Source organism: Onychostoma macrolepis, chromosome 02 (assembly GCF_012432095.1).
Source record: "Onychostoma macrolepis isolate SWU-2019 chromosome 02, ASM1243209v1, whole genome shotgun sequence".
In the NCBI taxonomy this organism is placed as follows: domain Eukaryota; kingdom Metazoa; phylum Chordata; class Actinopteri; order Cypriniformes; family Cyprinidae; genus Onychostoma; species Onychostoma macrolepis.
The window spans coordinates 28,126,302-28,151,135 of record NC_081156.1 but is presented as its reverse complement, the minus strand read 5'-3'; the positions used below and the strand labels follow the sequence as shown (position 1 = coordinate 28,151,135).

General features: G+C 35.8%; 1 protein-coding gene and 1 long non-coding RNA gene across 3 annotated transcripts; one reads left to right on the top strand and one right to left on the bottom strand.

The window, feature by feature from the left end:
- Window positions 1–9: 9 nt before the first annotated feature.
- On the bottom strand, window positions 10–1,770 carry LOC131529874 (uncharacterized). The gene is made up of 2 exons (XR_009268243.1): window positions 1,569–1,770; window positions 10–951 (listed from the first exon to the last, which is right to left on the bottom strand). It is a non-coding gene; the product is annotated as an uncharacterized LOC131529874 (long non-coding RNA).
- Window positions 1,771–2,918: 1,148 nt separating this feature from the next.
- Window positions 2,919–19,752, top strand: lig1 (ligase I, DNA, ATP-dependent). Of its 2 annotated transcripts, none has more exons than XM_058761027.1 (27): window positions 2,919–2,956; window positions 4,782–4,844; window positions 5,044–5,215; window positions 5,314–5,494; window positions 5,680–5,811; window positions 5,904–6,200; window positions 6,343–6,439; window positions 6,571–6,666; window positions 7,293–7,349; window positions 7,465–7,523; window positions 7,776–7,889; window positions 7,969–8,135; window positions 8,603–8,679; window positions 8,926–9,017; window positions 9,229–9,328; window positions 10,537–10,622; window positions 10,712–10,827; window positions 10,948–11,043; window positions 14,275–14,385; window positions 15,243–15,314; window positions 15,433–15,577; window positions 15,806–15,888; window positions 17,456–17,608; window positions 18,251–18,304; window positions 18,421–18,564; window positions 18,712–18,804; window positions 19,482–19,752. In XM_058761027.1, the coding sequence occupies exons 1-27, from the start codon at window positions 2,934–2,936 to the stop codon at window positions 19,554–19,556; spliced, it is 2,955 nt and encodes a 984-aa protein (XP_058617010.1). In that variant the 5' UTR covers window positions 2,919–2,933; the 3' UTR covers window positions 19,557–19,752. The 2 variants fall into 2 exon arrangements, with proteins under 2 accessions (XP_058617010.1, XP_058617019.1); XM_058761036.1 differs by lacking the exon at window positions 2,919–2,956 and adding an exon at window positions 4,345–4,530.
- The last annotated feature ends 5,082 nt before the right edge of the window (window positions 19,753–24,834 follow it).

Genomic DNA, 24,834 nt, shown 5'->3' with positions numbered 1-24,834 from the left:
ATGAATTAATTCAAATAAATTGACATTCTTTATTGTCACTATAGCATATAAACAAGTATCAAAGTGAAAGTCTTGGATGCAATTATGTTGTGACAGGAAAGACCAGAATCCACAAAACACTAACTGCATAGTATAAATAATGCACAGTAGTATTATAATTTACATTACCACACAAAATGCACAAGAACATAACATACATAATGTTTAAAATTCATATGTTTTAAACACTGCAATGATCCTTTCAACAGTTCCTGTTACAGTATAAGTTACAAAACAGTGAATGAGTATGTAATGTACTGGAGTGCAATATCAGTCTTTACAGGGATAGTCCACCCCAAAAAAAGAAAATTCTTTCATTCACATAACACAAGTGAACTGTAACCCTTGCACATTTGACAGTTGAGTGGAAGCTATTATTAATAGTCAAAAGTTTATATTATTAATGTTTTTCTTATCTATTGATTCACTTCAAAAGATACCGATTTAAAAACTAAGGTCAGATGGATTACGGTCATGGTCGCTGTGTGTGGTTTTTAAAGCATCTTTAGGACTCACAGAGATTAATTATTTACCTAAAAATCTTAACTTGTGTTTACCTGTCCAGTGAGCATGAGGGTGAGTAAAATTAAAAAAAATATATATTTTTTATTTTTGAACTATCCCCTTAACAATCATATGCTGTTGGTATGCCAATTCAAGATCAGCATAGACTAATAAGAATAAAGTGCAACCTCTTGTGTACTTGTGAACAGTGTTTGTTTTATCTAGAGCTCCAAAGAAGTAAAAATATTTGCATAATATCAGGTGTCTGAAGATCAAGATCCCAGTCATTCAAAGGTGACGTGTCTGAACACCATAAGATTCTTGTCTGATGAGGGCAGTGGATCTCTGGTACCATCACTACATCCTCTGAGTCAGCATCAGAAGTTTATGGAAAAGTTGCTCCGCTCTCTGGATACAGAGAAAGGACATGTATCATAGTCTAACAATACAAACTGCTTTGAACTCCCATGGCACATTTCAAACTTAAAATATTTCAAACAAATAAATACACAATATAATTATTTAATATATATTAGTATTAACTTGGTACTAAAATACCTCAAAGTTACATACCATTAATCATCTGTAATACCGCTGTGTAGCCATTAGATGGCTCTGTATAGGCCTAAATAATCATGACTGTGTATACCCTAGTTGCTGGAAACCCTGTTGTTTTCAGTCATAATTATTTGCATGTATTAGGTTTTGCATTTGGATATATATTTAGGCATTATTTGTCAAAGTTTGTTTGTTTTCCCCCCGAAATGTTCATCTGAAGTGACTATTTTTTCATTAACAGAAAAAGCATGGTAAAAAGGCTTACATTGCTAAAGCTGACAGCGCAGTGATTGACCGCGCGCTTGTAAAATAGCATTGGTTATTGTCAGATACAGTAAATTTAGTACTGTACACTCTATGTGCTGGGGGAAAATATGAACCAATCGAAGCAAATATGATCTAATTGAAGACTGTAACTGTGTATAGATAACCAGGTCCTGTGATTGGACTAAATCAAGACAACTTACCGTGAATATCCTGATAACGACGATGATTGATGATCATGATGATTATATCATTCATCTGTGCTATTCCTAAGAAATCATCTCATCAATGCAGTGTAGCAGCAGAAAAATACTGATAAAATAATAATAAAAAATCTTTATATATCATTTTATATCATTAAAATGAAATAGGAAACCGCTAACAGACGCTCACATCCACACAGGCGCAACGATACTGATGCCTTCACTTCCAGGTCAAGAAGCTGTCAATCAAAAACTCAGTAGCCAATGAGAACACACCGCTGTTAACCCCGCCCCCACGAGATGTTTGTGCCAGAATGGCGAACGAAAACTTCAGAAGCATAAATGAAATCTTCAGAATCGTAAATGAAAACTCTGGAAGTGCATTTGTAAGTACAGATCAACGAATGAAAGATGAGAAAACAGTTGCAAAACCTGGAACTGTTGAAAGGATCATTGCAGTGTTTAAAACATATGAATTTTAAACATTATGTATGTTATGTTCTTGTGCATTTTGTGTGGTAATGTAAATTATAATACTACTGTGCATTATTTATACTATGCAGTTAGTGTTTTGTGGATTCTGGTCTTTCCTGTCACAACATAATTGCATCCAAGACTTTCACTTTGATACTTGTTTATATGCTATAGTGACAATAAAGAATGTCAATTTATTTGAATTAATTCATATTTTCATTTACATTCATTCAACTGGTTTATAAAAGTCACACTTGAGTTGATGATTGTTAAAAATGTATTTCAAACTTTAAATGTTAGATGATGATGTAAACTAAATAAAATAACTAAACAAAATGATCAGCATGATAAAAACAATTGGCAGCAAGAACATTGTGTGGGATATGTAATAAAATAAGCTTGATTGCCTGGTTGGAGTGAGACTTTATTGACGTCTGAATATCACAGTATAGTATTGTATTTCAAATGTAACAGCTCAACCTAATCAGACCCTATAATGCAAAAGAATCAAGAGCAATAAACATCATAAGAGAACACTGGACATTATACAATATTTCCAGTATTACAGTACTTTAATAATGAAACCTCAATATGACCTTTTTCTCTCGCGTTTTCTCGTGCTCCTAAAAGCTTATGTTGACAGAGTAGTAGCAACAGATAAATAAAGATTGAATTCAAAAATAAAACTCCTAACTTTATATCATTAAAATGAAATAGGAAACCGCTAACAGACGCTCACATCCACACAGACGCAACGATACTGACGCCTTCACTTCCAGGTCAAGAAGCTGTCAATCAAAAACTCAGTAGCCAATGAGAACACACCGCTGTTAACCCCGCCCCCACGAGAGCTTTGTGCCAGAATGGCGAACAAAAACTTCAGAAGCGTAAATGAAAACTCTGGAAGTGCATTTGTAAGTACAGATCAGCGAATGAAAGATGAGAAAACAGTTGCAAAACATGCAGTATATTAAAAACGAGGTCAAAGATTTTGCCTGTAATTTATTTATTTTTTAGTTTCAAAGACATTTTATTCAGTTTCACTTGATATTTTCATACGTTTCTTGAAAAATTACATTCATTTTATTTGGCACAAATCTAATTCCATATACCTTGAGCGTCAAAAAGCGACGCCAAGTGGTCCTGACCAAGCTTCAATATGTGACGAGTTGGGTGTGAGAATGGGTTGCAAATGTTCACTCACCACTCAAAACGGCGAGTTTTTGTCAGGTGCGGAGTTCTGCAAGCTTGTGAATCCACTCAATATAACAACGTGTAGATAAAATGTAAATAAGAGATTCATTGTGCAGAGAGTTTATTAACGGAACGTCGTGACTGAGATGGCGATTATAGACGATTATAGATTATTTAGTGATTATAGACGGAGCGCTCTTTGCGCGTATTCTAAGCTGTTTTGACTGTCTCAGAACAGATATTTTCACCTCAGTAAAGAAATGATTGTGTTTCAAGTCATAATTTTATTTGTCTTGATGTTTCAAAATGACTTTCTTGTGTTTTTCCTAGGCGCGCCTGCGCGAACTATACACTAAAACGCGTATAAATGCACGAATGCAATGACTGGAGTTTTTCGCTTAATAGATTACATTTTGGATTTGTTTCTCGGCAAACCCTATCATATGCCTTAAGAACACTTGGAATACGGAACGAGTTGAATGGGATCATTTTTATGACATTTTAATCCTTTTTGTAAAAAGATTGAAGAAGTTTAGGCTACAATTAATTAAATGGACAAGTGCAAGCATTTTTTTTAATATAATGTCTTCTTTTGTGATCCGAAAAAAATAAGGTAGCTTAATATGGCTTTAGAATAGCATCAGATTGACTAATTATTTAGGCTACCTAGGTTGTGAAGGGGTAAGGCCTAGTTATAATAAATAATAATTATAGCTATAAAGAGAGAGAGCTAGCGAACAAATAAGGATTAGGCGTAAAAGAGCATAGTTATTGTGTTGGGGCCCCGTACCTGAAATTTGCTTAGGGCCCCCAAATCACTGTCCGCCCCGGCTTGTGGGGACACTTGTAGTTGACAGGCTAACTACCAGGACCACCCACACCCACACACCTTGTTGATTAAGAGGTTTGCCTAGGTTACTTACTTTTCGGGAGAAAACAAAAGAAGGAAAAGGCTGATAAACAATTATATTATTTTAGTGGCAGTATGAGCCTGTGAATACACTGAATTTGAGTAAAAAATTGTAATTTTTCCTAACCACACTGTTGCATCCAATACCTCCAATCCAACAGGCGGCACTAACATGCTTTTGTAGCAAATAAACCCCGCTGTTTCTGTCGTCTGTGGGAACGACGTCACTTTGGCGCCGAATCATACAGAGTTAAGCGCGCGGAAGAAAACATCTTTACTTCAGAAATTTTAATAACACGCAAAATATATATTAAAAAAATATATATATCCCGGATTTATTCAGTATCAGCAGTGGAAGACCTCAACGATGCAGCGAAGCATAGCGTGAGTGTGTTCTGCTCTTCTGTTTTTTTTTTTTTTATTCGTGATGTTGACCACAGAACATTACATGCAGTGTCTGATTATGATACGAGACCGCGTTTAACCTACACCAACTAACTTACACTAACTGTGACAATAAGGCTTTCCTAGTCTGCATTTCTTTCCGTTTCTTTATGTCAGAAATTAGAATACCGTATCAATTTGAGGGAGTTAATTTGTCTTTATAACGTGATCTCGTTGTTTCCCACCAACAGGTCATTCTTTCAGCCAATGAAAAGTAAGGAGAAGAGTGATGGACAGGTCAAAGCAAAGACTGAGTAAGTGATATTTAGCTGATATTTATTTGTTGAATTAAGCAATTTTTTTCTAATTGAACACAGTGTTAAACCTCAAAACTCATTTTGTGTTGATTCTGTGTGTATTCTCTTCGGTAACAGTGACAGCTGTGGAGTTAAAGGAATATTAAAACAAATAAGCAATGTTATATGATAATGATTTTCTCTTCCTTCTGCTCAGACCTGTAAAAAGTCCACTCAAAATTCAGAATGGTGTGCAGGAAAGCGATTCACCAGTAAAAAGGGTTCATAAACGCAGTCGAGCAATCATAGACAGCGATGATGAAGATCAGCTGATAGTAAAAGAGCAGGTGCCAAAACAGAGTGAAGTTGAACCAGTTAAGTCAGAGAAGGTAAGATTTATTGAGTTATCATGAGCTTCAACCACGACGGCATGTCAGTATTATTGTTATCAATTCTGTTTCTATGTCTTACTATGTTAAATACACAGAAACCTGATGTTACAAAGGCTGCTTCCACTCCGGCTTCTCCAAAAACTCCCATAACCCCGACGACTCCGGTCACGTCGAGTACCTCTGTTGCGGTGGTAACCCCTGCTTCCTCAGGTACTCCGGGAACTCCAGCAACTCCGACATCAACATCGCCGTCAGGCATTCCCAAACGCAAGACTGGTCTGTATCAGTCTCTTCTTCTCACTTTCCTCCTTATGCTACTGATCATTTATTATTTCTTTAATCATTAATACGCCAAAAAATGCATGTAGTAGATTGTGTACCTCAGGATTTTCAGGAAAGTGTATGTGTTAAATATAATACAGTAGGCTATATGGGATTAAAATCCCTCTCCCATTCTCTAGCCCGCAAGCAGTTCCCCAAGAGGAAGCTGGAAAGCAGAAGTGATGGAGAGGGGGCAAAAGAGGAGGAGAAGGAGGTCGGCGAAGAGCAGGAGAGTAAGAGAGCACGAGTTGAGGCCTCACCTGGACAGACAGGTGAGATGAGTTGATCTCTGCGCACAGGTGTCACCTCTCCATTATCTTGTGTGTGTTTCTCATTGTTTCTTCTCTTTCTCTCTTCAACTCAGACAACGAGATGGAGGTGGAAGAGAAGAGCGCAACTGGGAAGACTGCAGTGGAGGAGCAGAAAGAGAAGGATGAAGCAAAAACAACCGCAGTTGAGGACAATGCTAACAATAAGATGAAAGAAAAGGATAAAAATAAGGTAAAACAGGAGAAAAAGATAAATGGAGAAAATGGGAAGAAAGAAAAAAAAGACAAGAAAGTGAAGGAAGATAGCAGTCCTGAACAAGCGGATAAAAAAGAAAAAAACACAGAAGAGGAAGGGGGATCGGCCAAAAAGAAACCCATCAGCAGCTTTTTTGGTAAACTTTTGTCCTTTTCTTTTTCTTTGTTATCTTCTGTCATGACGTACCCCCAAACCTGCATGATTACTGAAACGGGTTCAATCTTTAGTTAAAATTTTTTTTTTTTTACACTAATTATATAACTCACAATCTCTTGTAGCTCCCAGAAAGGCAGCTGTCAAACTGGAAAAAGAGGAGGGTGAAAAAAAGAAGGATGGAGAGATCTCTGACGCTGCTGAACAGAAAGAGAAGAAAAGGTTGAAGTTCAAAAAATGTTCAAAAGTTAATCTGACTTGGAATGTTTTACTTCAGAAATATAATTGTTTGTTTCAAAAGAGCTCAATTTCTTTCTGTGACTCCATTTGAATGAGCTTGATTGTTTTGACAGTGAAAAGGGGGTGGATTCTGGAGTCCAGAGCCAGTATGATCCCTCCAGAGCACATTACCATCCCATTGACCACGCCTGCTGGAGGAAGGGCCAAAAGTAATGCCTGCATTTTATTAGTTATAAAACGGTGTGCTGCAGGAATGAGTCCAAAAAAAAAACAGAGCTACAGTAGCATTTTTGCTACTGTACTCACTGGTCTGGAAGTGTTTATTCTAGTGCTCTTTTCAAACTATTCTAACTCAAACCTTCCAACCTGTAGACTTTAAATTAAACATTGAAAGATTTGTTGGAAGCTTAGTGGATATTACAAAGTAGTTTGAGCATGCTGTCATTGCTTTTGTAGTTTTTTTTTACTTGTTCTGATTGGATTTAGGCTGTAAATTAATTATTAGTTATTCATTTGTGTTAGCTATTTTCTTCAATAATGCAAAAGTTAATGGAAAAAGCCTATTGGGTCTTTTGTCAAGGGAACCAGGGTGATGCTAACTTATGAATTGACTTGCAAAAATGTGTCATCTCTGCAGCACTTAATATCTTTGTTATAAGACTAAGAAAGTTAAATGGAAACGATTAATCCTCTAAAGTTGTAGTCTTTCTTTCCCTAAGGCATTAACAAAAAGCTTAATACAATTGCAAAATACATTTTTCTTTCTAAAGCAATAAAGTTTGACACTTTTTCTATGGAAATTCATTGTGGTATGTTTTCTTTATCTCTTTCTCAGAGTGCCATATTTGGCTGTCGCTCGCACCTTTGAGAAGATTGAGGAGGATTCGGGCAGGTATGAAGTAGAATTATTCTGTATATACAGTGTGTGTGTTTTCTCTTACATCTATTAGAGTTTAAAAATAAGTGTGTGGAGCAGTTAAATTTCAGTCTTCTTTTCTTTTTTTTAGGCTGAAGAACATTGAGACGCTTTCCAACTTTCTGCGATCTGTCATTCTGCTTTCTCCAGGTGAGTGTGTGTGTGTTTAATTCATTGAGTTTGAGTTGAAATAGGTTATTAATTATTTATGCCTGATAGGGATTGTTTTTCTTTCTTTTTGTCCAAGTAGTGAATAGGTGAACAGGTTAATGACTCTGTTAGGGAGGCAGATTGAAGAAAAGACTTTCACTTGATCTTGTGCAAAACACAAAAATGTAGCATACATTCAAAATATGTAAGCTTCACTGTTTCCATCTGTTCAATACTCTGTTGTTTGTGTAGATGACCTGTTATGCTGTGTGTACCTGTGTCTGAATCAGCTCGGCCCTGCATATAAGGGTCTGGAGCTGGGTGTTGGGGAGACCGTCCTGATGAAAGCTGTCGCTCAAGCAACTGGTAAATATATTTGTGTTTTCCCTAATGTCATTGACCATTCTCCTTGCCTGACCCCTGTACTGTCAACTTCTGTTACCAGGGCGACAGCTGGACAAAATCAAGGCGGAGGCTCAGGAGAAAGGTGACCTGGGATTGGTTGCTGAAAGTTCTCGCAGCAACCAGAGAATGATGTTTGCCCCGGCCAATCTGACAGCAGGGGGCGTTTTCAACAAACTGAAAGAGATTGCGAACATGAGTGGAAACTCTGTGAGTACAAATGCAGTAAAAACAGCAATATTGTGAATGTATTATTACACAACTTTTTTCAAAATAATTTTTAAAATTTATTTTAAAATCTAATTTATTCCTATGATGGCAAAGCTGATTTTTAATTTCTCCAGTCTTCAGTGTCTCATGATCCTTCAGAAATTCTAATATGGTGATTTGCTACTCAAGAAACATCTTACTATCAATTTTGAAACAATTGTGCTGCTTGATATTTTAAGAAATCATGATCATTTTTTTTTTCATGAGTCTTAATAGAAAGTTAAAAAGAACTTCCATTTATTGCAATTAAAAATCTTTTGTGACATCATGAATATCTTTACTGTCACTTGAGCAATTTAATTGCAAAAAAACATTTGAACAAGTTTATTTTGTTCCATGTAATGTACAGTATATGCTCTCAATGAAAATCCACTTCCTCTCTTGCTCTTTCTCTCTCTCTGTGTTAGGCAATGAATAAGAAGATTGACATTATTAAAGGCTTGTTTGTGGCGTGTCGGTTTTCTGAGGCTCGATACATTGTGCGGTGCGTCATTTTACCTTTCACTTAAGACTTTTTAAATTTCTCATCTGACCAACCATGCAGAAATGTTGAGTTCATTCTGAAAAATACTGAATAATGAATGTAATTTATGGATGACAGTTGATTCTTGTCAAATCTAAATGATGTGCTGCTGGCCTTGATTATACTGCTGTATGGTGACAGATTAATATGAATATTAAGGCAGAAGTGAAATCTGTTAGTTTGATTGGTTGCTTATGTGATTGGCAGGTCACTGGCTGGGAAGCTGCGGATCGGATTGGCTGAGCAGAGTGTTCTCACGGCTCTCAGTCAGGCTGTGTCTCTGTCACCCCCGGGCCAAGGTTTGAAATGATCCTAATGAAACTGGCATTAACACACATCATAATCAGAGCATCGATAGAACCTCCAGGCATTCGGCATTTGCAATTAGATTACTCTCTGCCGTGGTGAATAAAAAATGAATAGCGTTTAAACATGTAAATATTAATTAGGTGTCTGTTTAGTTTAGCAGTGCTGAAATGTTACTAATATGTTTTTCTTGTGTTGGTTCAGAGTTCCCACCGGCTGTGCTGGATGCAGGGAAAGGAATGAGTGCAGAAAACAGGAGAGTGTGGCTGGAGGAGAAAGCACTGATCCTAAAACAGACATACTGGTGAGTGTGTGTGTGTGTGTGTGTGTGTGTGTGTATATATCTGCAAGATACTGATCAAAAATTGTTTAAAAGTACCAATAAAAACATTTATGTATATACAAGTAAGTTACAAAATTCAATTAAATCTTGAAAATTTAGTTTTGCCTTCATAAAAAAAGTTTTAAAATGTACTAAAATAATAATACAGTGACTTTTCACAAATATACTTTTTTATTTTTACTGTGCTTTTGATCAACTAAATGCTTGCGCACACACTCGTTTCACTATTCTTCCTTGTCTAGCAATTCAAATGTGGGCAGAATTCAACTACTGTAATAATTTCTTAATTAAGCACAGTAAAACAGTGATAGTTTCATCTACATAAATCACTTTAATACATTTTTTAATTTAATTTAATTTAATTTTAAAACTGATTTAGGGGTTTGCATCAATATCCAAAAACATTCACGTAAGTACCTGTGGCTTTTCATTCATTAGTTTTCATGTTAAGTTTAAAAATATATTTTAGGTCCTCCATTTGGGGGAAAAAACACCATTGTAAATAGTATGAGGTGTATCGGATACCCCAAAAGGCTAAATAATATCAAGAGATGCTTTTCACTCGTTAACATGGCTGAGGTCATATTTCTGTTTTTATTTTGCTAGTTATGTTTTGTAAAGACCATATAACTAGACTGTTTTCACCCTCCTTGTCTTGTGACTCAAAGAAAATATATTTTAATAAATAGGGTCTCTGGTTTAGAGCTCATTAACAAAGATTTTGGAAGTCTGTTTTATTACCGCAAAAATGTTTAAGTAGCTGTATAAACTATTGATATGTACAAATGTAATTCTTCCTTGTCCATTTAGTGAAAAGATATTCATATTGCGATGAATGTATATACAAGTCCAATCAAAAGGCTGGAAAAAAAATCAAGATTTTTTTTTAATATTCTACCCTATTGGCTATACACAGACTGAGCGCAACCTGATTGTCAAACACAAACTGGTGCTGTGAGGGATAATTATCCATATACTACAAACAATATTTCAATTACAACTGCAGGTGTCCACTGCATAACAAGTGCCTGTTTAATGAGTATTAGCATAATTTGTACCCTACAGGAAGTTTGATTTTAGTAAATTGGACAGGTGTTGCAGTTTCTACATATCACCTCAATGCATACAAATAATGTTTTCATTGCGTTTACTCGTATTATTGCTTCTAGTGAGATGCCAAATTATGATGCAATCATTCCAGTATTGATGAAGGAGGGCATAGATGAACTACCCAATCACTGCAAGCTCACCCCAGGTACTGACCAATCACAGCTTGCTCAGATCTCCCACCAAAAAATAGAAAATTTAGTTTAGAATGAGACTAAACTGCATTGTGTGTTACAGGTGTGCCTCTGCGGCCCATGTTGGCTCACCCGACTAAAGGGGTTGGTGAGGTAATGAAACGTTTCGATGAGGCATCTTTCACCTGCGAGTATAAATATGATGGAGAGAGAGCCCAGGTGCGTGTTGTTTTATTCTTATTCCACAAGATGGAGCCTCAACCATAAAAGTGACTTTCTGTTTCCATAGCAATATCATTGATTAAAATGTTAATTGCTTTTTTGTTTTGCATTTAACAGATCCATATTCTTGAGAATGGAGAGGTGCGCATTTTTAGCCGAAACCAAGAAGACAACACAAGCAAATACCCTGATATTATTTCACGAATCCCACAGGTAACACACATGCATCCAGAAAGACAGAAATAAATAGAAATCAGATGGATACAACAGCAAATCTCTGTGTTTAGGCACACTGTCCAATTTCTTTCCACAATTTGGCTGTCTAATTTCAGGGATAGTAAAAGATTCCATCATACGGCAAAAATGGCAGTCTGGGATTGCCTAAACCTCCATGTGACATGCTCACTGATGCCCAATTAATTGCTTTTGCTAAGAAATCTTAACCACTCTGCTAGAACCTCTAAGGCTATGTTGGTCATGTTTTATGTAAAACATTTTGGGGTTGAAGCTTAATATATACTAATACAGTAAAAAAAAGAGAACCTATTAAAAATATATTTCAGTTATTAAAATGAAGTATAAATACTGTATGACATGAAAAACTTAAATGAAAATTATAAATGTTGCTTTGACAACTAACTGAAATAAGTTTAAGTGCTAAAATGACTAAAACTGAAATAAAAATGTAGAAATAAAAAATAAAAGCTTGTTCAAAATATGAATAAATACTATTATAGTATATTAAAATAATACTAAAATGGAGCGATCATATATTTCAGAACTGACACGGGCTGGTGACTTCAACTCAAAATGTAGCTTGTACCGTCAAGATTTGATGCACAGTGTGCCTCGGCTTTCACCCAATATCTCACTAATATTGTACATTTTGACAGCTGTTGTACAGTACTCCTGCAGTGTGCTCCTGACTACAGTTTTACGTTGTATTAAGGCTGGAATACAATACAGGACTTTTAAAATCTAAACGACTGAGGATCACACTACCAGACATTCAGGTCGTTTTGAATACAATAAACGTGCCTCAGTGCTAAAAGATGCATGAGAAATGAAAATAATATGTTCTAAAATCACATGATTTTGTGTGAAATCTGTCAACATCTGCTGCTTAGTGTCTGCAGATTGACTTTGACTTTTGGCAACCAACGTCAGCTCATCCAGACTGTAAATCTGGACGAAAGTCGTGTGATGTATTCCAGCCTTTAGTAAGAAAAACCACTGCCAGTCAGAACATATGATGTTGAATATGCAGCAATTTTGGGACTCTGTTCAAATGAGATTTCACCGTGGGTGGAGGTTCCCAACATGACACGACTGAAATAGAAAACCAAGCGCCTGACGAAATGTTTGCAGAAACTCAGACTAACTTGGTTGAGATCACACCTGGTTTGGATACGCTGTTAAGAGTCTTTCTCACAGACTCTCTCTTTCTCTTTATGTTTCTCTTTATGTTATGAGTCTCTCTGTATCTGTTTCCTTCTCTTTCAAAGGCCATATTTGCCCTCTGTCATCCTGCTCTGTTCTCCTCACAAGAAAGCAATAATGGATTCCAGCCCTAAAGCAAAGAAAGCATTTGATGAATGACACAAGCTCACATGCAGATAAATCAATGAAAACGCTGTTGTTTTGCTTATCAGTGTCCATATCCAATCTCAGAACCGTAATATCTCTCTCTGCCTTCCCTTGCTCAGTTGTCTGATATTCAATGCAAAATCTCATTATTGTACAAGAATCAAAACTGTCTGAGTTGTAAACAAGATGTCATTTGGGGAAATAAGTTCACTCAGCAGCAGAATACAGCTGTCAGTCTTGTTTTGAAGTGCTAAATATGGTAACGTTCTTGGTAATGAAAAAGATTGACAAATGCATTTATATATACAAACTAGCACTTAATTGGACTTATTAAATAATTGAAATTAAATTTTATTAATACAAATTAAGCTCAATTGACAGTATTTGTTCCATAATTATGATTCACAATTTAATTTCCTCTTGTATTCCTTTTTTGATAGGAAAAAAAAAAAATCAGGGTTACATTGAGGCACTTGCAATTGAAGTGAATGGAGCCGATCCAAAAACATTAAAATACTTTATTAATAATACTTTAATAGTTTGAATAGTACAGACAAAAACAGGATTTGTATTAACATGATTTTAATGTGAAAAATCTAGGAAGCCTTTGTGTGGAAATCCAATTGTACAACTGGAGTTGAAGTCCTATAAACACTAAAATGATGGTAAAAAAGACCGAACTCCCAACTGCTCCCCGGGCGCCGCAGCAATATGGCTGCCCACTGCTGTGTGTGTGCACTTGGATGGGTTAAATGCAGAGCACAAATTCCGAGTATGGGTTACCATACTTGGCCACACGTCACTTCACTTTCACTTTTTAAAAAAATTATTTAAACCAATTTACAGCTCAAATAACGATACGTTGCTTTTTTCAACAGAAGAATTAATTTAGGTGCTTTTATAAAGTTATAAGCTTTACATTTCTGTTTTTAAAATTCTGCCAAAAATGGGCCCCAAACACTGAAGTTGTGTCTCAACATAGCCTTAATTTTTTTTGCTTTAAAAAAAAAAAAAAATTTGTTTGTATGTAATGGTCGATGATTGAGCTTAACTTGTATTGAACAACCAATATTAGACTGTTCACACCAAAAACAATAACTGTATTAGTCAACACTAATAACTGATAAGCTTCTGTTAGTGCATTCTGCAGTTTTGTCATCTGCTGCTTTAAATGCTCAAACTCTTTAAGTGGATTCTGATTGGCTGTCAATGTTTTTACTGTTAATCAGCTAGGGGGAAAAAAACATGATTTTAACAATATTGTTCCTCTCTGTCATTATCGTTATAGTTGTAGTGTGGACTTCCCTGTTCTCCAAGATAAGAATGATTATTGAAATGTTAGTTATTGGTCTTGGTGTAAACGGACCTTTAGTCACTGTCACTATGGTTACAGGTTGTATTCTCAGTAGTCATGAGAATAGAAAAGGGACTTGACTTCAGTTATTCATACAGACTGAATTCAAGCTGTTTCTGTAAGCTGTTGTATGAACAGGCACATCTGTTATTAAATTCTGTTGTCAATCCCAAACACTGACTGTGTGAATGCATTCAATTATGTGGGAGGATTATAAACGTTTACAAAACCGCCCCATACCTTCTGCTGCAGCTCTTGCAAACTCAATATGCACTTGTAACATCTATTGAATTGAAAATGTCACACAGCCTCAGGGTTCGATGGGTTATGTGTTGGTGAAGTGGTAGTGTTTAAAGCTCAGGTGACCTTATAAACAAGTAATTTTAAGATGTTATGGCTGTGAGGGGCATATCTGCGGGGTGAGGCATTACTCAGCGTCGATGATCCAGTTTATTCAGGTGTTGATGGTAGATTTAATAAATGTCCTTACCTCTCTCACGCAGGTGAAGAAAGAGAACGTACGGTCCTGTGTTCTGGATTCAGAGGCGGTGGCCTGGGACAGAGAAAAGAAACAGATCCAGCCGTTTCAGGTCCTCACCACAAGGAAGCGAAAGGTAAGAGGTATAAATAGAGAGAAATTTGAACAGAAAAACAGCTGAATATAGACGAAAGACATAATTGAATAGTTTGTGTGTGTGTATATATATATATATATATATATATATATATATATATATTAGAACAGATATTCCAGTAGCTTTTGGGAAGAGGACATGTCCTCCAGTGTGACGTGCTGCATCTTAAACCATTTTAAATATAACATCAAATCTTGATGTTTATTGTAAGCCCTTTAAAGGGCACCTATTATTCCTTTTTTTTCCAAGATGTAATATAAGTCTCAGGTGTCCCCAGAATCTGTCTGTAAAGTTTCAGCTCAAAATAAAATAATGAAATCATGCGTTTTAAAGCCTTTTTAGTTTAAACTTATTATATACGGTTTTCTGTGCACACATCCAAACCGAACGCACAGAAAGTGGCTGTTATACAGTAAACTAGTAAACTTAGTTCTCTTTCATGTCTTATTGCACTTCAACTGTCAAATACACACAAGTTTGTTAAAAACACACAAGTCTGTGAAGGTCATGGCATTCGAACTGATACACTGTTATCACTTGTGAAAACAAAATGGTGGTGCTGTGGGTGGAAACGTGCAGATTAAGGGGTGGTAGTAATATAATTATAATAAGATCCCCTTCCTACATCACTAGGGGAGCGAAATCTGGGCGGCTTGTTTTTCTTACCAAAGAAAGAAAAAAGGCTTACCAAAACAAAATTGCTGGGCTGGGCTTTTTCACGTTTTCTGGGTTGGTAGGTGCACCGGGGACCTGATTATAGTGCTTAAATATAGAAAAGTCAGATTTTCATGATATGCCCCTTTAAAAGTTTACACAAGTTTGTGTGTGTATTTCAGGATGTGGATGCATCCGAGATCAAGGTTCAGGTGTGTGTGTACGCCTTTGATCTGCTTTACCTCAACGGAGAGGTAAGACCATGATAACAACTCATAGCCAATCACATTTGAATAATTTTGCATGTCTCAGAAATCTCCCTTTTTACATGCTACGTGCTATTTTAGTGAATTATGTATCCGTCTGTCACAGTCTCTGGTGCGAGAGCCTCTAAGCAAACGCAGGGATCTGTTACGGGAGAGTTTTGAGGAGAAAGAAGGAGAGTTTGTTTTTGCTCGATCTCTGGACTGTGACAACACGGAGAGCATTGCTGAGTTCCTGGAGCAGTCTGTACGAGGTGTGTGAATGACAGATCTAGACCTGTGGCTCTATTGTGTTTGTACTTTTTATATAATAAACAATTACTGTATTGTATTGGTTTGCCATTAAAAAATGTGGGTCCAAAACCAGTTGACATTTGACTGACATTTAGAGTCGAATTGCTCACTGAGGTTTTACTCAATAATCAGTATTAGTAATATTTAGAATTTGCTAATTAATCTAAGGAGTTTGTAATGTTTTGCAGATTCTTGTGAGGGCCTAATGGTGAAGACATTGGAAAAACATGCAACTTATGAGATTGCCAAACGCTCTCACAACTGGCTCAAGGTATCGCACACCACATTGTGTTTGTTCAGAATTTTATTTTTAATGTTATGTAGTAAATAAAAGAATTTCTGAAAAAAAATTATGAAGTCAGACTGCATAAACAAAAGGTGCTATAGTCTCAGACAGACAAATCCTTTGTGTTTAAAAAATAAAACCCAGACAAGTATTCAAAGTCAGAAGGAAGGTGCAAGTCATTAAAGTGTAATTTCCACCCCATTAAGCTTTTCTCTTGCTGTGTGTCTGTATCCTGACATTAAGGCTCAGTGTTATGATGGAATATATACTCTGACCATAGAAATGAGACAAACGGTGGAAATTCTGCTTTACCTTATATAATGTGATATATCCATGGTGTGTTTTAAAGACAACATAATGCAGAAATCTTTAGTGCACTCTGCAAACTGTTGTTGAAGGCTGTTTTTAGGTTCTAGATTGTAACAGGAGTTTTAGTTTTAGTCTGGTTTAACTGTAGTTTGTTTATGGTTGCCAAACAACTTGACTTGTCAATACTGAGTTCAACTAATTGCTGGTTGCTACAAATGTGTCTCATCCAGTCAAATTCAGAATGTATTACTGTTATTAGTGTCTTGTTTTCTGTCTCAGTTGTATCTAATGTGAAGCAGCTGTCTTGCGCTGATGCCAAACTTATTCATTAGTTTTGAATAATTGTTTGGTATGCCTCCATCAAATTCCAAATTAAAGAAAAAATATTCAAATGAGATGAAGTACACTTAATTTGGCAAGTGTTTTATTCATCGGATTACCAAAAACATGTTACATCATGGTAATGTGAAATAAAACTTATTTTTTGGCAGAATATTGTGTATTCTCATACTCATACTGTACTCATACTGTTAGACTCACCAAAAATACAGTAAAAAATACTTTACTCCATTTATTTTTTTGAAAACAACAGTGTTTATTCAACAGAAATATTGTAACAATGTAAAAGGCTTTAACTGTCACTTTTGATCATTTTAATTCATCCTTGCTGAACAACGAACCTCACACCCCCAGATGTCACATGAATTTATTTTACAATGATTCTGTTTTGCTGCTTAAATCTCCAAATTCATGGTCTCTAAAGTGGGGTTTCACACAGCCCTTATGTTTCAAACTTGTTTCACTTACCTTCTTCAGTGTAACACTGTTCAGCAGAATGACAGCCTCAGTCACTATTCACTTCCATTGAATTAAAATGTAAAAGTGATTGGTGACTGAGGCTGACATTGTGCCAAAAATTTATTTTTGAGTTCAGTGGAAGAATGAAAGTCATACTGGTTTGAAATGACAAAGGGGAGAGTGATGACAATTTTGAGTTGTTTTGCCTCTTGGGTACAGTTATCTTGTTTCAACGGTTTATATATATATATATATATATATTTTTTTTTGTTTGTTTGTTTTTTGTTTTTGTTTTGTTTTTTTGTTTGTTTTTGTACTACACGACAAAGATATAGTTTAAAATGTTTTCTTGCAGTATAGTTCAGCAATTTATTCTTATTTATACTACTGTCAGAACTGTCATTTGCTTGTCTGCTGTATTGTTTCTAATGGTCTGTTTCTGCAGCTGAAGAAGGACTATCTGGAGGGTGTTGGAGACACAGTGGATCTGTGTGTGATTGGTGCTTATCTGGGGAAGGGGAAGAGAGCAGGCAGTTATGGAGGATTTCTACTGGCCTGCTACGATGAGGAGAATGAGGAGTTCCAGTCTGTCTGCAAGGTGTGTGTGCAATAGTCTGAGAGAGGCCAGGGAAAACTAGGACTGTAAATCCATTAAAGATTTTAATCAAGTAAATTAAAGATAAGTAATTTGATTAAAGATAAGTAATTGCATCATATGCAGATTTTATAAGTTTAATTACTCACATATATCAACATTTGCAGCAGATTTTTCATGATGTCTAATTCATAGATAAATAGATAGATTGATGGATATCATTCAATACTGTGAAATTATTACAATTACAAGAACTGTTTTCTATTTTAATGTATTTTAAATGTAATTTATTCCTTTGGATCCTGAATATTTCAGCATCATTACTAAGAATCTTTAGTGTCACATGATGCTTCAGAAATCATAATATATTGATTTGGTGCTCAAGAAATAGTTCTTATTAACAATGTTGTAAACAGCTGTGCTGCTTAATATTTTAGTGGAAACCATACTTTTTTTTTCTAAGATATTTGATTTAATAGAAAACAACATCATTTATTTGAAATATAAATCACTTTTGACCATTTTAACATGTCCTTGCTGTATGAAAGTATTAATTTATTTAAAAAACTGACCCCAAATATTTGAACGTTAGAGTGTATATATATTAATACGATTGTCATGTATTTATTTGTTTATTTTTGGCAGATTGGAACAGGCTTCAAAGATGAAGATCTGGAGCAACATTACAATTTCTTAAAGGTAAAGCAAGATTTGCACTTTCTTGGTTTCCATGTTGTTTGTGTTCCTGTATTTATATACAGGAACATATAGTTCAATGCACAAAGTTCAATGTCTTTATGTGCAATCCACCTCAGGAGCACATCTTACTTAAACCACGTCCATATTACCGTGTGGACCAATCAGCAGAGCCGGATGTCTGGCTGGAGGCGGTGCAAGTGTGGGAGGTGAAATGCGCTGACCTTTCTCTGTCTCCAGTCTACAAGGCAGCGATGGGATTGGTCAGTACACCACGCACATGTGAATCATAAAGCTGAATCAGTGTTTTTGATGACTGATGTTTTTGTTGTATAAATCATGGTAACAGGTCTTAGCTCATTGTGCTTAACTTTGGCTCTTTATGGTGCCATTCTTTCCTTGGCCATCAGGTGGACCCAGAGAAAGGCATTTCACTTCGTTTCCCACGGTACCTCAGGATTAGAGATGACAAAAAGCCAGAGGATGCCACCACAGGGTCACAGGTAACATATGAAATGCAGAAAAACAAGGAGCAAGACACACAAGTGGAATCGTTTCTGCATTTAGTTAATATATAGTGCTAATGCGAATACAGTGGGTCCAAAAGGTTTGAAAAAGTAAAAGCAGGTTTTGACATTGAAATGAGTAAGAAACACTTAATAAAAGATATAATATAAATAAATATATAATCAATATTTCATTCCTTTATAAATAAAAAAATATAGTAGAAAAAGCACAAGTGTAGGAGTCGACAGTAATTACCCGACATGGGACGTTCCTTTCGAAAGCAGATGTCATAAGTGCATAATGTATGGAAAATGCAGGATATGGCACCGTGTGTGTGATGTAGTTCCATGGCATATGAGACAGGAAGAGTGAGATTTTAAAGTAGTTTTTCCTTCTGAAAGTCAAACTTGATGACATTGGTGTAGTTCAGAGCTTCGTGACATCGTGATTTAGTGGAGCAAGTGGAGTGGATCCATTAAAGGAAATCCATCTTTTTACGCTCCACACTGTCTTTCTTTCTTTTCCCCCTCATTTTCACAGTTCATTTATTTCGGTTTTCTTTTATTCCTGTCTCCCGATGGTTGGAAACGCACAGGCACACAAACACACCCTCTCAAAACGAACTGTTCTGATCTCCTGCATCAGTCTTTCTCTCTCTCTTTCTCTCTTTCAGATTGCAGATCTTTACAAGAAACAGCAGCAGATTCAAAATCAGGGTGAAAAACAAGATCTGGAGGACTACTATTGATTGCTGCGCTCTGATTGGCTCCTGATGTCAGCTTGTCTTATTCCTATTGGGCAATGGAGCGTTTTTCAATATTTTGTTGCATATTAATGTGCTGAATTTTAATGCTGCGATATTGTGCGACTTAATGAAAAATGGAAATGAATATGTAAATAGTCTTTCAATGATACGGAGCTAAAATAAACTTGCTTTTCACAAACTGACTGTCTTGGGTGTTTTTCACCATAGTTTTGTGAATGTTTTTGTCTTTTGTTATGTCTGTTTTATGTACTTTGCATGTGATCTCTCGAGTTCATGGTTGAATTTCACACATTTATCAGCTTTTGAATGTCCATTAATATGCCGTTTTAAGTGTGTATCTATGCACAGACGATCGTGTGAGTGCATATTCATGTTGAAGTGTGTATCTTTAGCGTAGTGGGTTTTCAATGAATTGGGCAATGGATCTATTGTCAGTGACCAAAGATGGAAAATTAAATTATCCAGCTCTTTCTTGCCATCACTCGCTTTTGTACTCTCCATCGCTTCCTTCAAAGAATTCCCTTTCTCTTCTCCACTATTTGCTCACCCTCTCTGAAATGAGCCTGGCAGGTTTTGACACTGTGCTTCTGTCAGAGTTAAGACTGTAAAGAGAATTTTAAAGTGTTGCTGTGACAGTCTAGTAATAGCGAGCATTCGTGGGAGAGGCTTCACCCATCTGTGGAAGTCTTTGAGAAAGGAATTACAATGAATTAATACAAGTTTAATTAATGTGAAATTAATACAGTATTAATAATTCAACCGTTAGCGCTCATTAAAATAGCCCATGAGCTGAATGTACTTGCTTGGTTTGGATTGCAGATAAGAGCATTGATTTTAAGAGCCTTGAAGCTTTCGGCTAAATGACTCTGCTGTTCATTAGTAAGGGGTTGTGTTATAACCACATGTTTTTATTAACTGGAATCTAAGCACTAAACCAATCTAGTCATCCTAATATATTCACAGACTGTGCTCAGAATGGCAGTATGTTTACTGAGAGTAACTGTTTTAATGTTATTTACTATGTATATCGTTTATTAATATTATTGAATTATGTTTTTATCTTTAGTCATTTTGTTGTGTTTTTATAAATTATGAGGGTTTTTTCCTGTTCAACTTGAATTTACTTTTTAGTTTTATTTTTCATCTAACGCTGGAGATCTTCCCATAATGCAATGTGCTTGACTCCATTTCTAATGTGAAAACGTTTATTATTTGCTTGGACTGCCAATAATAAAGACGTTTTTACACAAAAATGTATAAAATTTTTATTGTGTACTTTAACGTTCTAAAAAAAAAAAAAGTTATCTGTGCAGTATTCTAATCTAAGAATGCGCTATTCGTGTTTTGTGTGATTGTTTACGAAGAAATAAGGCTTTTTTTTAATAAAACTTGAGTAGTTTCAACTACAGAAATTTTATATTTTTGTATGGACAAAAATAGTCTTATCTTTTGTGTTTTGCAGAAGAAACAGTCATAGTTTTGGGACGACATGAAGGTGAGTAAAAGTGATGACAATTTTCATTTTTTGGTGAAATATCACTTTAAATTTGAGTCTTGCTCACACATTTGTACATTATGCACTGTTGTATGACTTCAGAAGACTTCTGAAAGAAATATAGCCTAGCGTACGAGTCACATGGACCACATTTATGATGATTTCATGTGTCCTTTTTGAAGCTTGAAAGCTTCGGTACCTGTTCGCTGTAATTGTATGGACGAAAGCGACCAGAGTCGTCTTCATTTTTCCTTTTATGAAGCAAAGAAGACACACACACGTGTTTGGAAAGACTTGAGGGTGAGTAAATGATGGCAATTTTCATTCCTGACTGAACTGTCTCTTCTGGGCTTGTACACCTTGAGTATGGACCAGAATAAGTGTGTGCAAGCGCTCAAAGGTTTCTCTGCCAGACTGTTTCCTCAGGGTAAATAAACCGCTCTCCACCCAGAGGACCGCGTGTGTGTCATGCTAACTTATCAGCAAACAGTCTCAAACACTCCCTGAGAGTGTTTTAGGTCACAAAATCATTGGAATGGGTCAAACGAGGCCCGTTCTCTGTTCTCCTCCATTGACAGGGGCAGAGAGAAAGTAAAACATCACACTGGCCCCAAATTTCTATCTCTCCAAGTTCCTCACTCCTACTCCAGCACACGGTTCCTCAACACAATAACTCATCTTTGAGTCTAAACAATGCTTTTGTTCTCCATTTTATGCCCCTCCTCTGCATCCCTTCATCTCTCTCTCCCTGTATCCCTTGTTTTGGTGCTCCCTGTGACATCCCTGCCATGTGAGAACAAGAGCCGAGGGTAGAGTGGAGGGAGGAAGAAAAGACAGATCACTTCTTTGTCCCTACGTGACCCAGCTGAATGTCAGCTCTGTTGCCATTAGGCGTGTGTGTGTGTGTGTGTGTGTGTGTGTGTGTGTGTTGCTGCCACAGTCGATGGCTTGGGTTTGATGATGTCAGACCGTTTTAAGGGCTCCTTTGCTGTGGTGTGTGTGGATGGTGACATATATAGGCCTAATGTCATCAGATATAATGTATGCTGCATGGTTTCAAAAGTAGTCATGCAGTTAAACCACTTAAAGATATAAGAATGTGCATTATATCATTTTATTGTATTACATAAATTATATAATTGATCAAAACTAGTGGCATCTAGAGTGATCATACTTCAAGTAAAATATTTCACAAAGAGGTTTATTAGATTTAAAATAAAACATTGACATGAATATTTTTTTCTTCAGTTTTAATAATTTGTTATTATATTCAGATCTCTGTATGTTCTTTGTGCTCTGGTAGGTTAGTCTCAGTTTCCCAAAATGCTCAGCATTTGCTTTGAGACTCTTTTAGGACAGTTTATGTGTTGTGAGACTCTATTGTGTCACTCTGTTTATTTTCAGCTGTGTGATGTGTGTGATTCCATTAGTGGCCTGACTGTGAACATTTGTCTTACATTTTAATGTGTTAAGCAATGGCTTTTCTAACTTTTCATTGCCAAGGACCACAAAACATAATGACCCCCTTCCTAAAATATAAAAACAGCTAAATATATTTGTGCGTAATTACCCATTTATGCTGTTTTTGTGAAGAAAATAATATGAAGAATATATTACAGTGAAAATTTTTAAATATCTGATGTTAATGCTAACTGATTTTTGCTTTATTTTATTATTTAATTATATGGATGTCACCTTTGTTGCTAGTAGGCGTGTGTTTGATGTCAGACAGCTTCTTATTATTTTTTTTTTTTTGCTGTGGACTGTGTATTTGTCTATTTGGGGATATAATTGTGATAATATAAACAATATATTATAATTAACATTAAAATATTCTCTGATGTCACTGTTAACTTTGACATCCATAAAAATATTTTTATTTTATTTTATCTTATTTTATTTTATTATTCAGTTCGAAATCTCATGTTAAACCACGGACACAATTAGCCCAGCATGTGTATTCATATCAGCTAAAACACCAACATAAAAAAAAAAAAAAAAACTGATTGTTTCAGTATGGTTGACATAAAATGACCTTCTCTTCAAAACTGATCAAGGTGTTTTTGCATATTTTTAGTCAAGATTCTTTCAGCAGTATATAAAGTAGATATGCAATAATTCATTTCCATTTCACATTAGTCTTCAGCGGTTTATTCTCATGTATACACTGCTGCTTTTTTGCATCTGTGCGTCACACACATACACAGTCGTCTCTTATCTTTTCTCAATTTTCTCTCTTTTGCAGGTTTTTCACCAGCCTGTCTTTCTTTCCCCGCACTCATTCTACAGCTGTCACTCAAGACTGTGTGTTCCAGTAGCTCTCATTTGGGATTCAGCTGATGGTGCATTTTGATTGGTCCTGCTGTCAAAGTCAAACCCAATGTCAACACTGTGGTCATGCTCTTTGATTTCCATCCGTATGCAACAAACATGTCTAATATACTCGCATTAGCGCAAACCCGATTGCATCGCCTTGTTTATGCATTCTCATCTTTGAGTTATGTATTCTTATTTGTCCATTTGTTTTTAGTTGTATCTCCTCTGGGATTGCAGTAAATTGGCCAAAAATGCCTAAACTGGCATATTTGCAGAAATATGTAATAAGGTTCACAGTCCCTGTAGCTCTGAACGGAAAAAAGAAGGGCAGAAGGGAACCCGTAACCTTGGAAACCAACAGGAATGTCATATTCGGCTGCTTTTGTTAGCTGACGTGCTGGCCATTGTGTATTATTATATTTCTCAAGTTGAGTAAACTGTCATTAGTTGCATTTTTAATGTGCATATATTTATTTTTACTTTATTATCTAGCCTGTCAGTTTGCTTAGCAGCAAATGGTAAACTGTCAAACTAGTTATTCCCCTATAAACTCATCAAAAACTCCTGTACCATATTTCAGTGATACTTTGATACTGTATATACACTACTGCTCAAAGGTCTGGGTGTTTGAAAGAAATTATTACTTTTATTCAGCATGAACATTAAATTGATTAAAATTGACAGACTTTTAACTTGTTAAAAATTTTTTTACATTTCTGTTCATCAAAGTATCCTATAAAAAGTATTATGGTTTCCACAAAAAAAAAAAAAAAAATAATAATAATTAAGCAGCACAACTGTTTTCAACATTGATAATAATAAAAAAGAACAGTAAAATCAACATATTAGAATGATTTCTGAAGGATCATGACACTGGAGATTGGATTGCTAAAAATGTAGCTTTACATTCCAGGAGTAAATTACATTTTAAAATGTATTCAAACAGAAAACACTTACTTTAAATTGTAATCACTTTTTTTTCACAATATTATATTTTTGATCAAATAAATGCAGCCTGGATGAGCATAAGAGCATATACAAATACTTCAAAAAAAAATTTTTATATCGACCCTAAACTTTTAAATGGTAGTGTAAACTAAATATTTTTTTTTTTTTCTCAGCAGGAAAAGCTATGCTGCTGAGGATAATGAATTAGTTGAGTCGGTCGACTATGCGTTTTTTCTGGTTATGAAGGAAAGGTAAAACACGTGATCTTCACTGTACATCCAAAAGATGCCCGATTCTCCTTCAAAATGGTCAGTTTTATCATATCACTATGTCAGTGTCCTCATATCAACTCATGTGTTTATACGCTTTAATGCTATTTTACTGGAATAAGAAGAGTGGGTGGGAGACTGGAGGAGGAAAGAATGCAAAGCTTTGTCTACAGGCACAACGATGGTGGAAGAGAAAGAAAGCAGCTCTAAATTAGACCCGCCCGCTCACCCC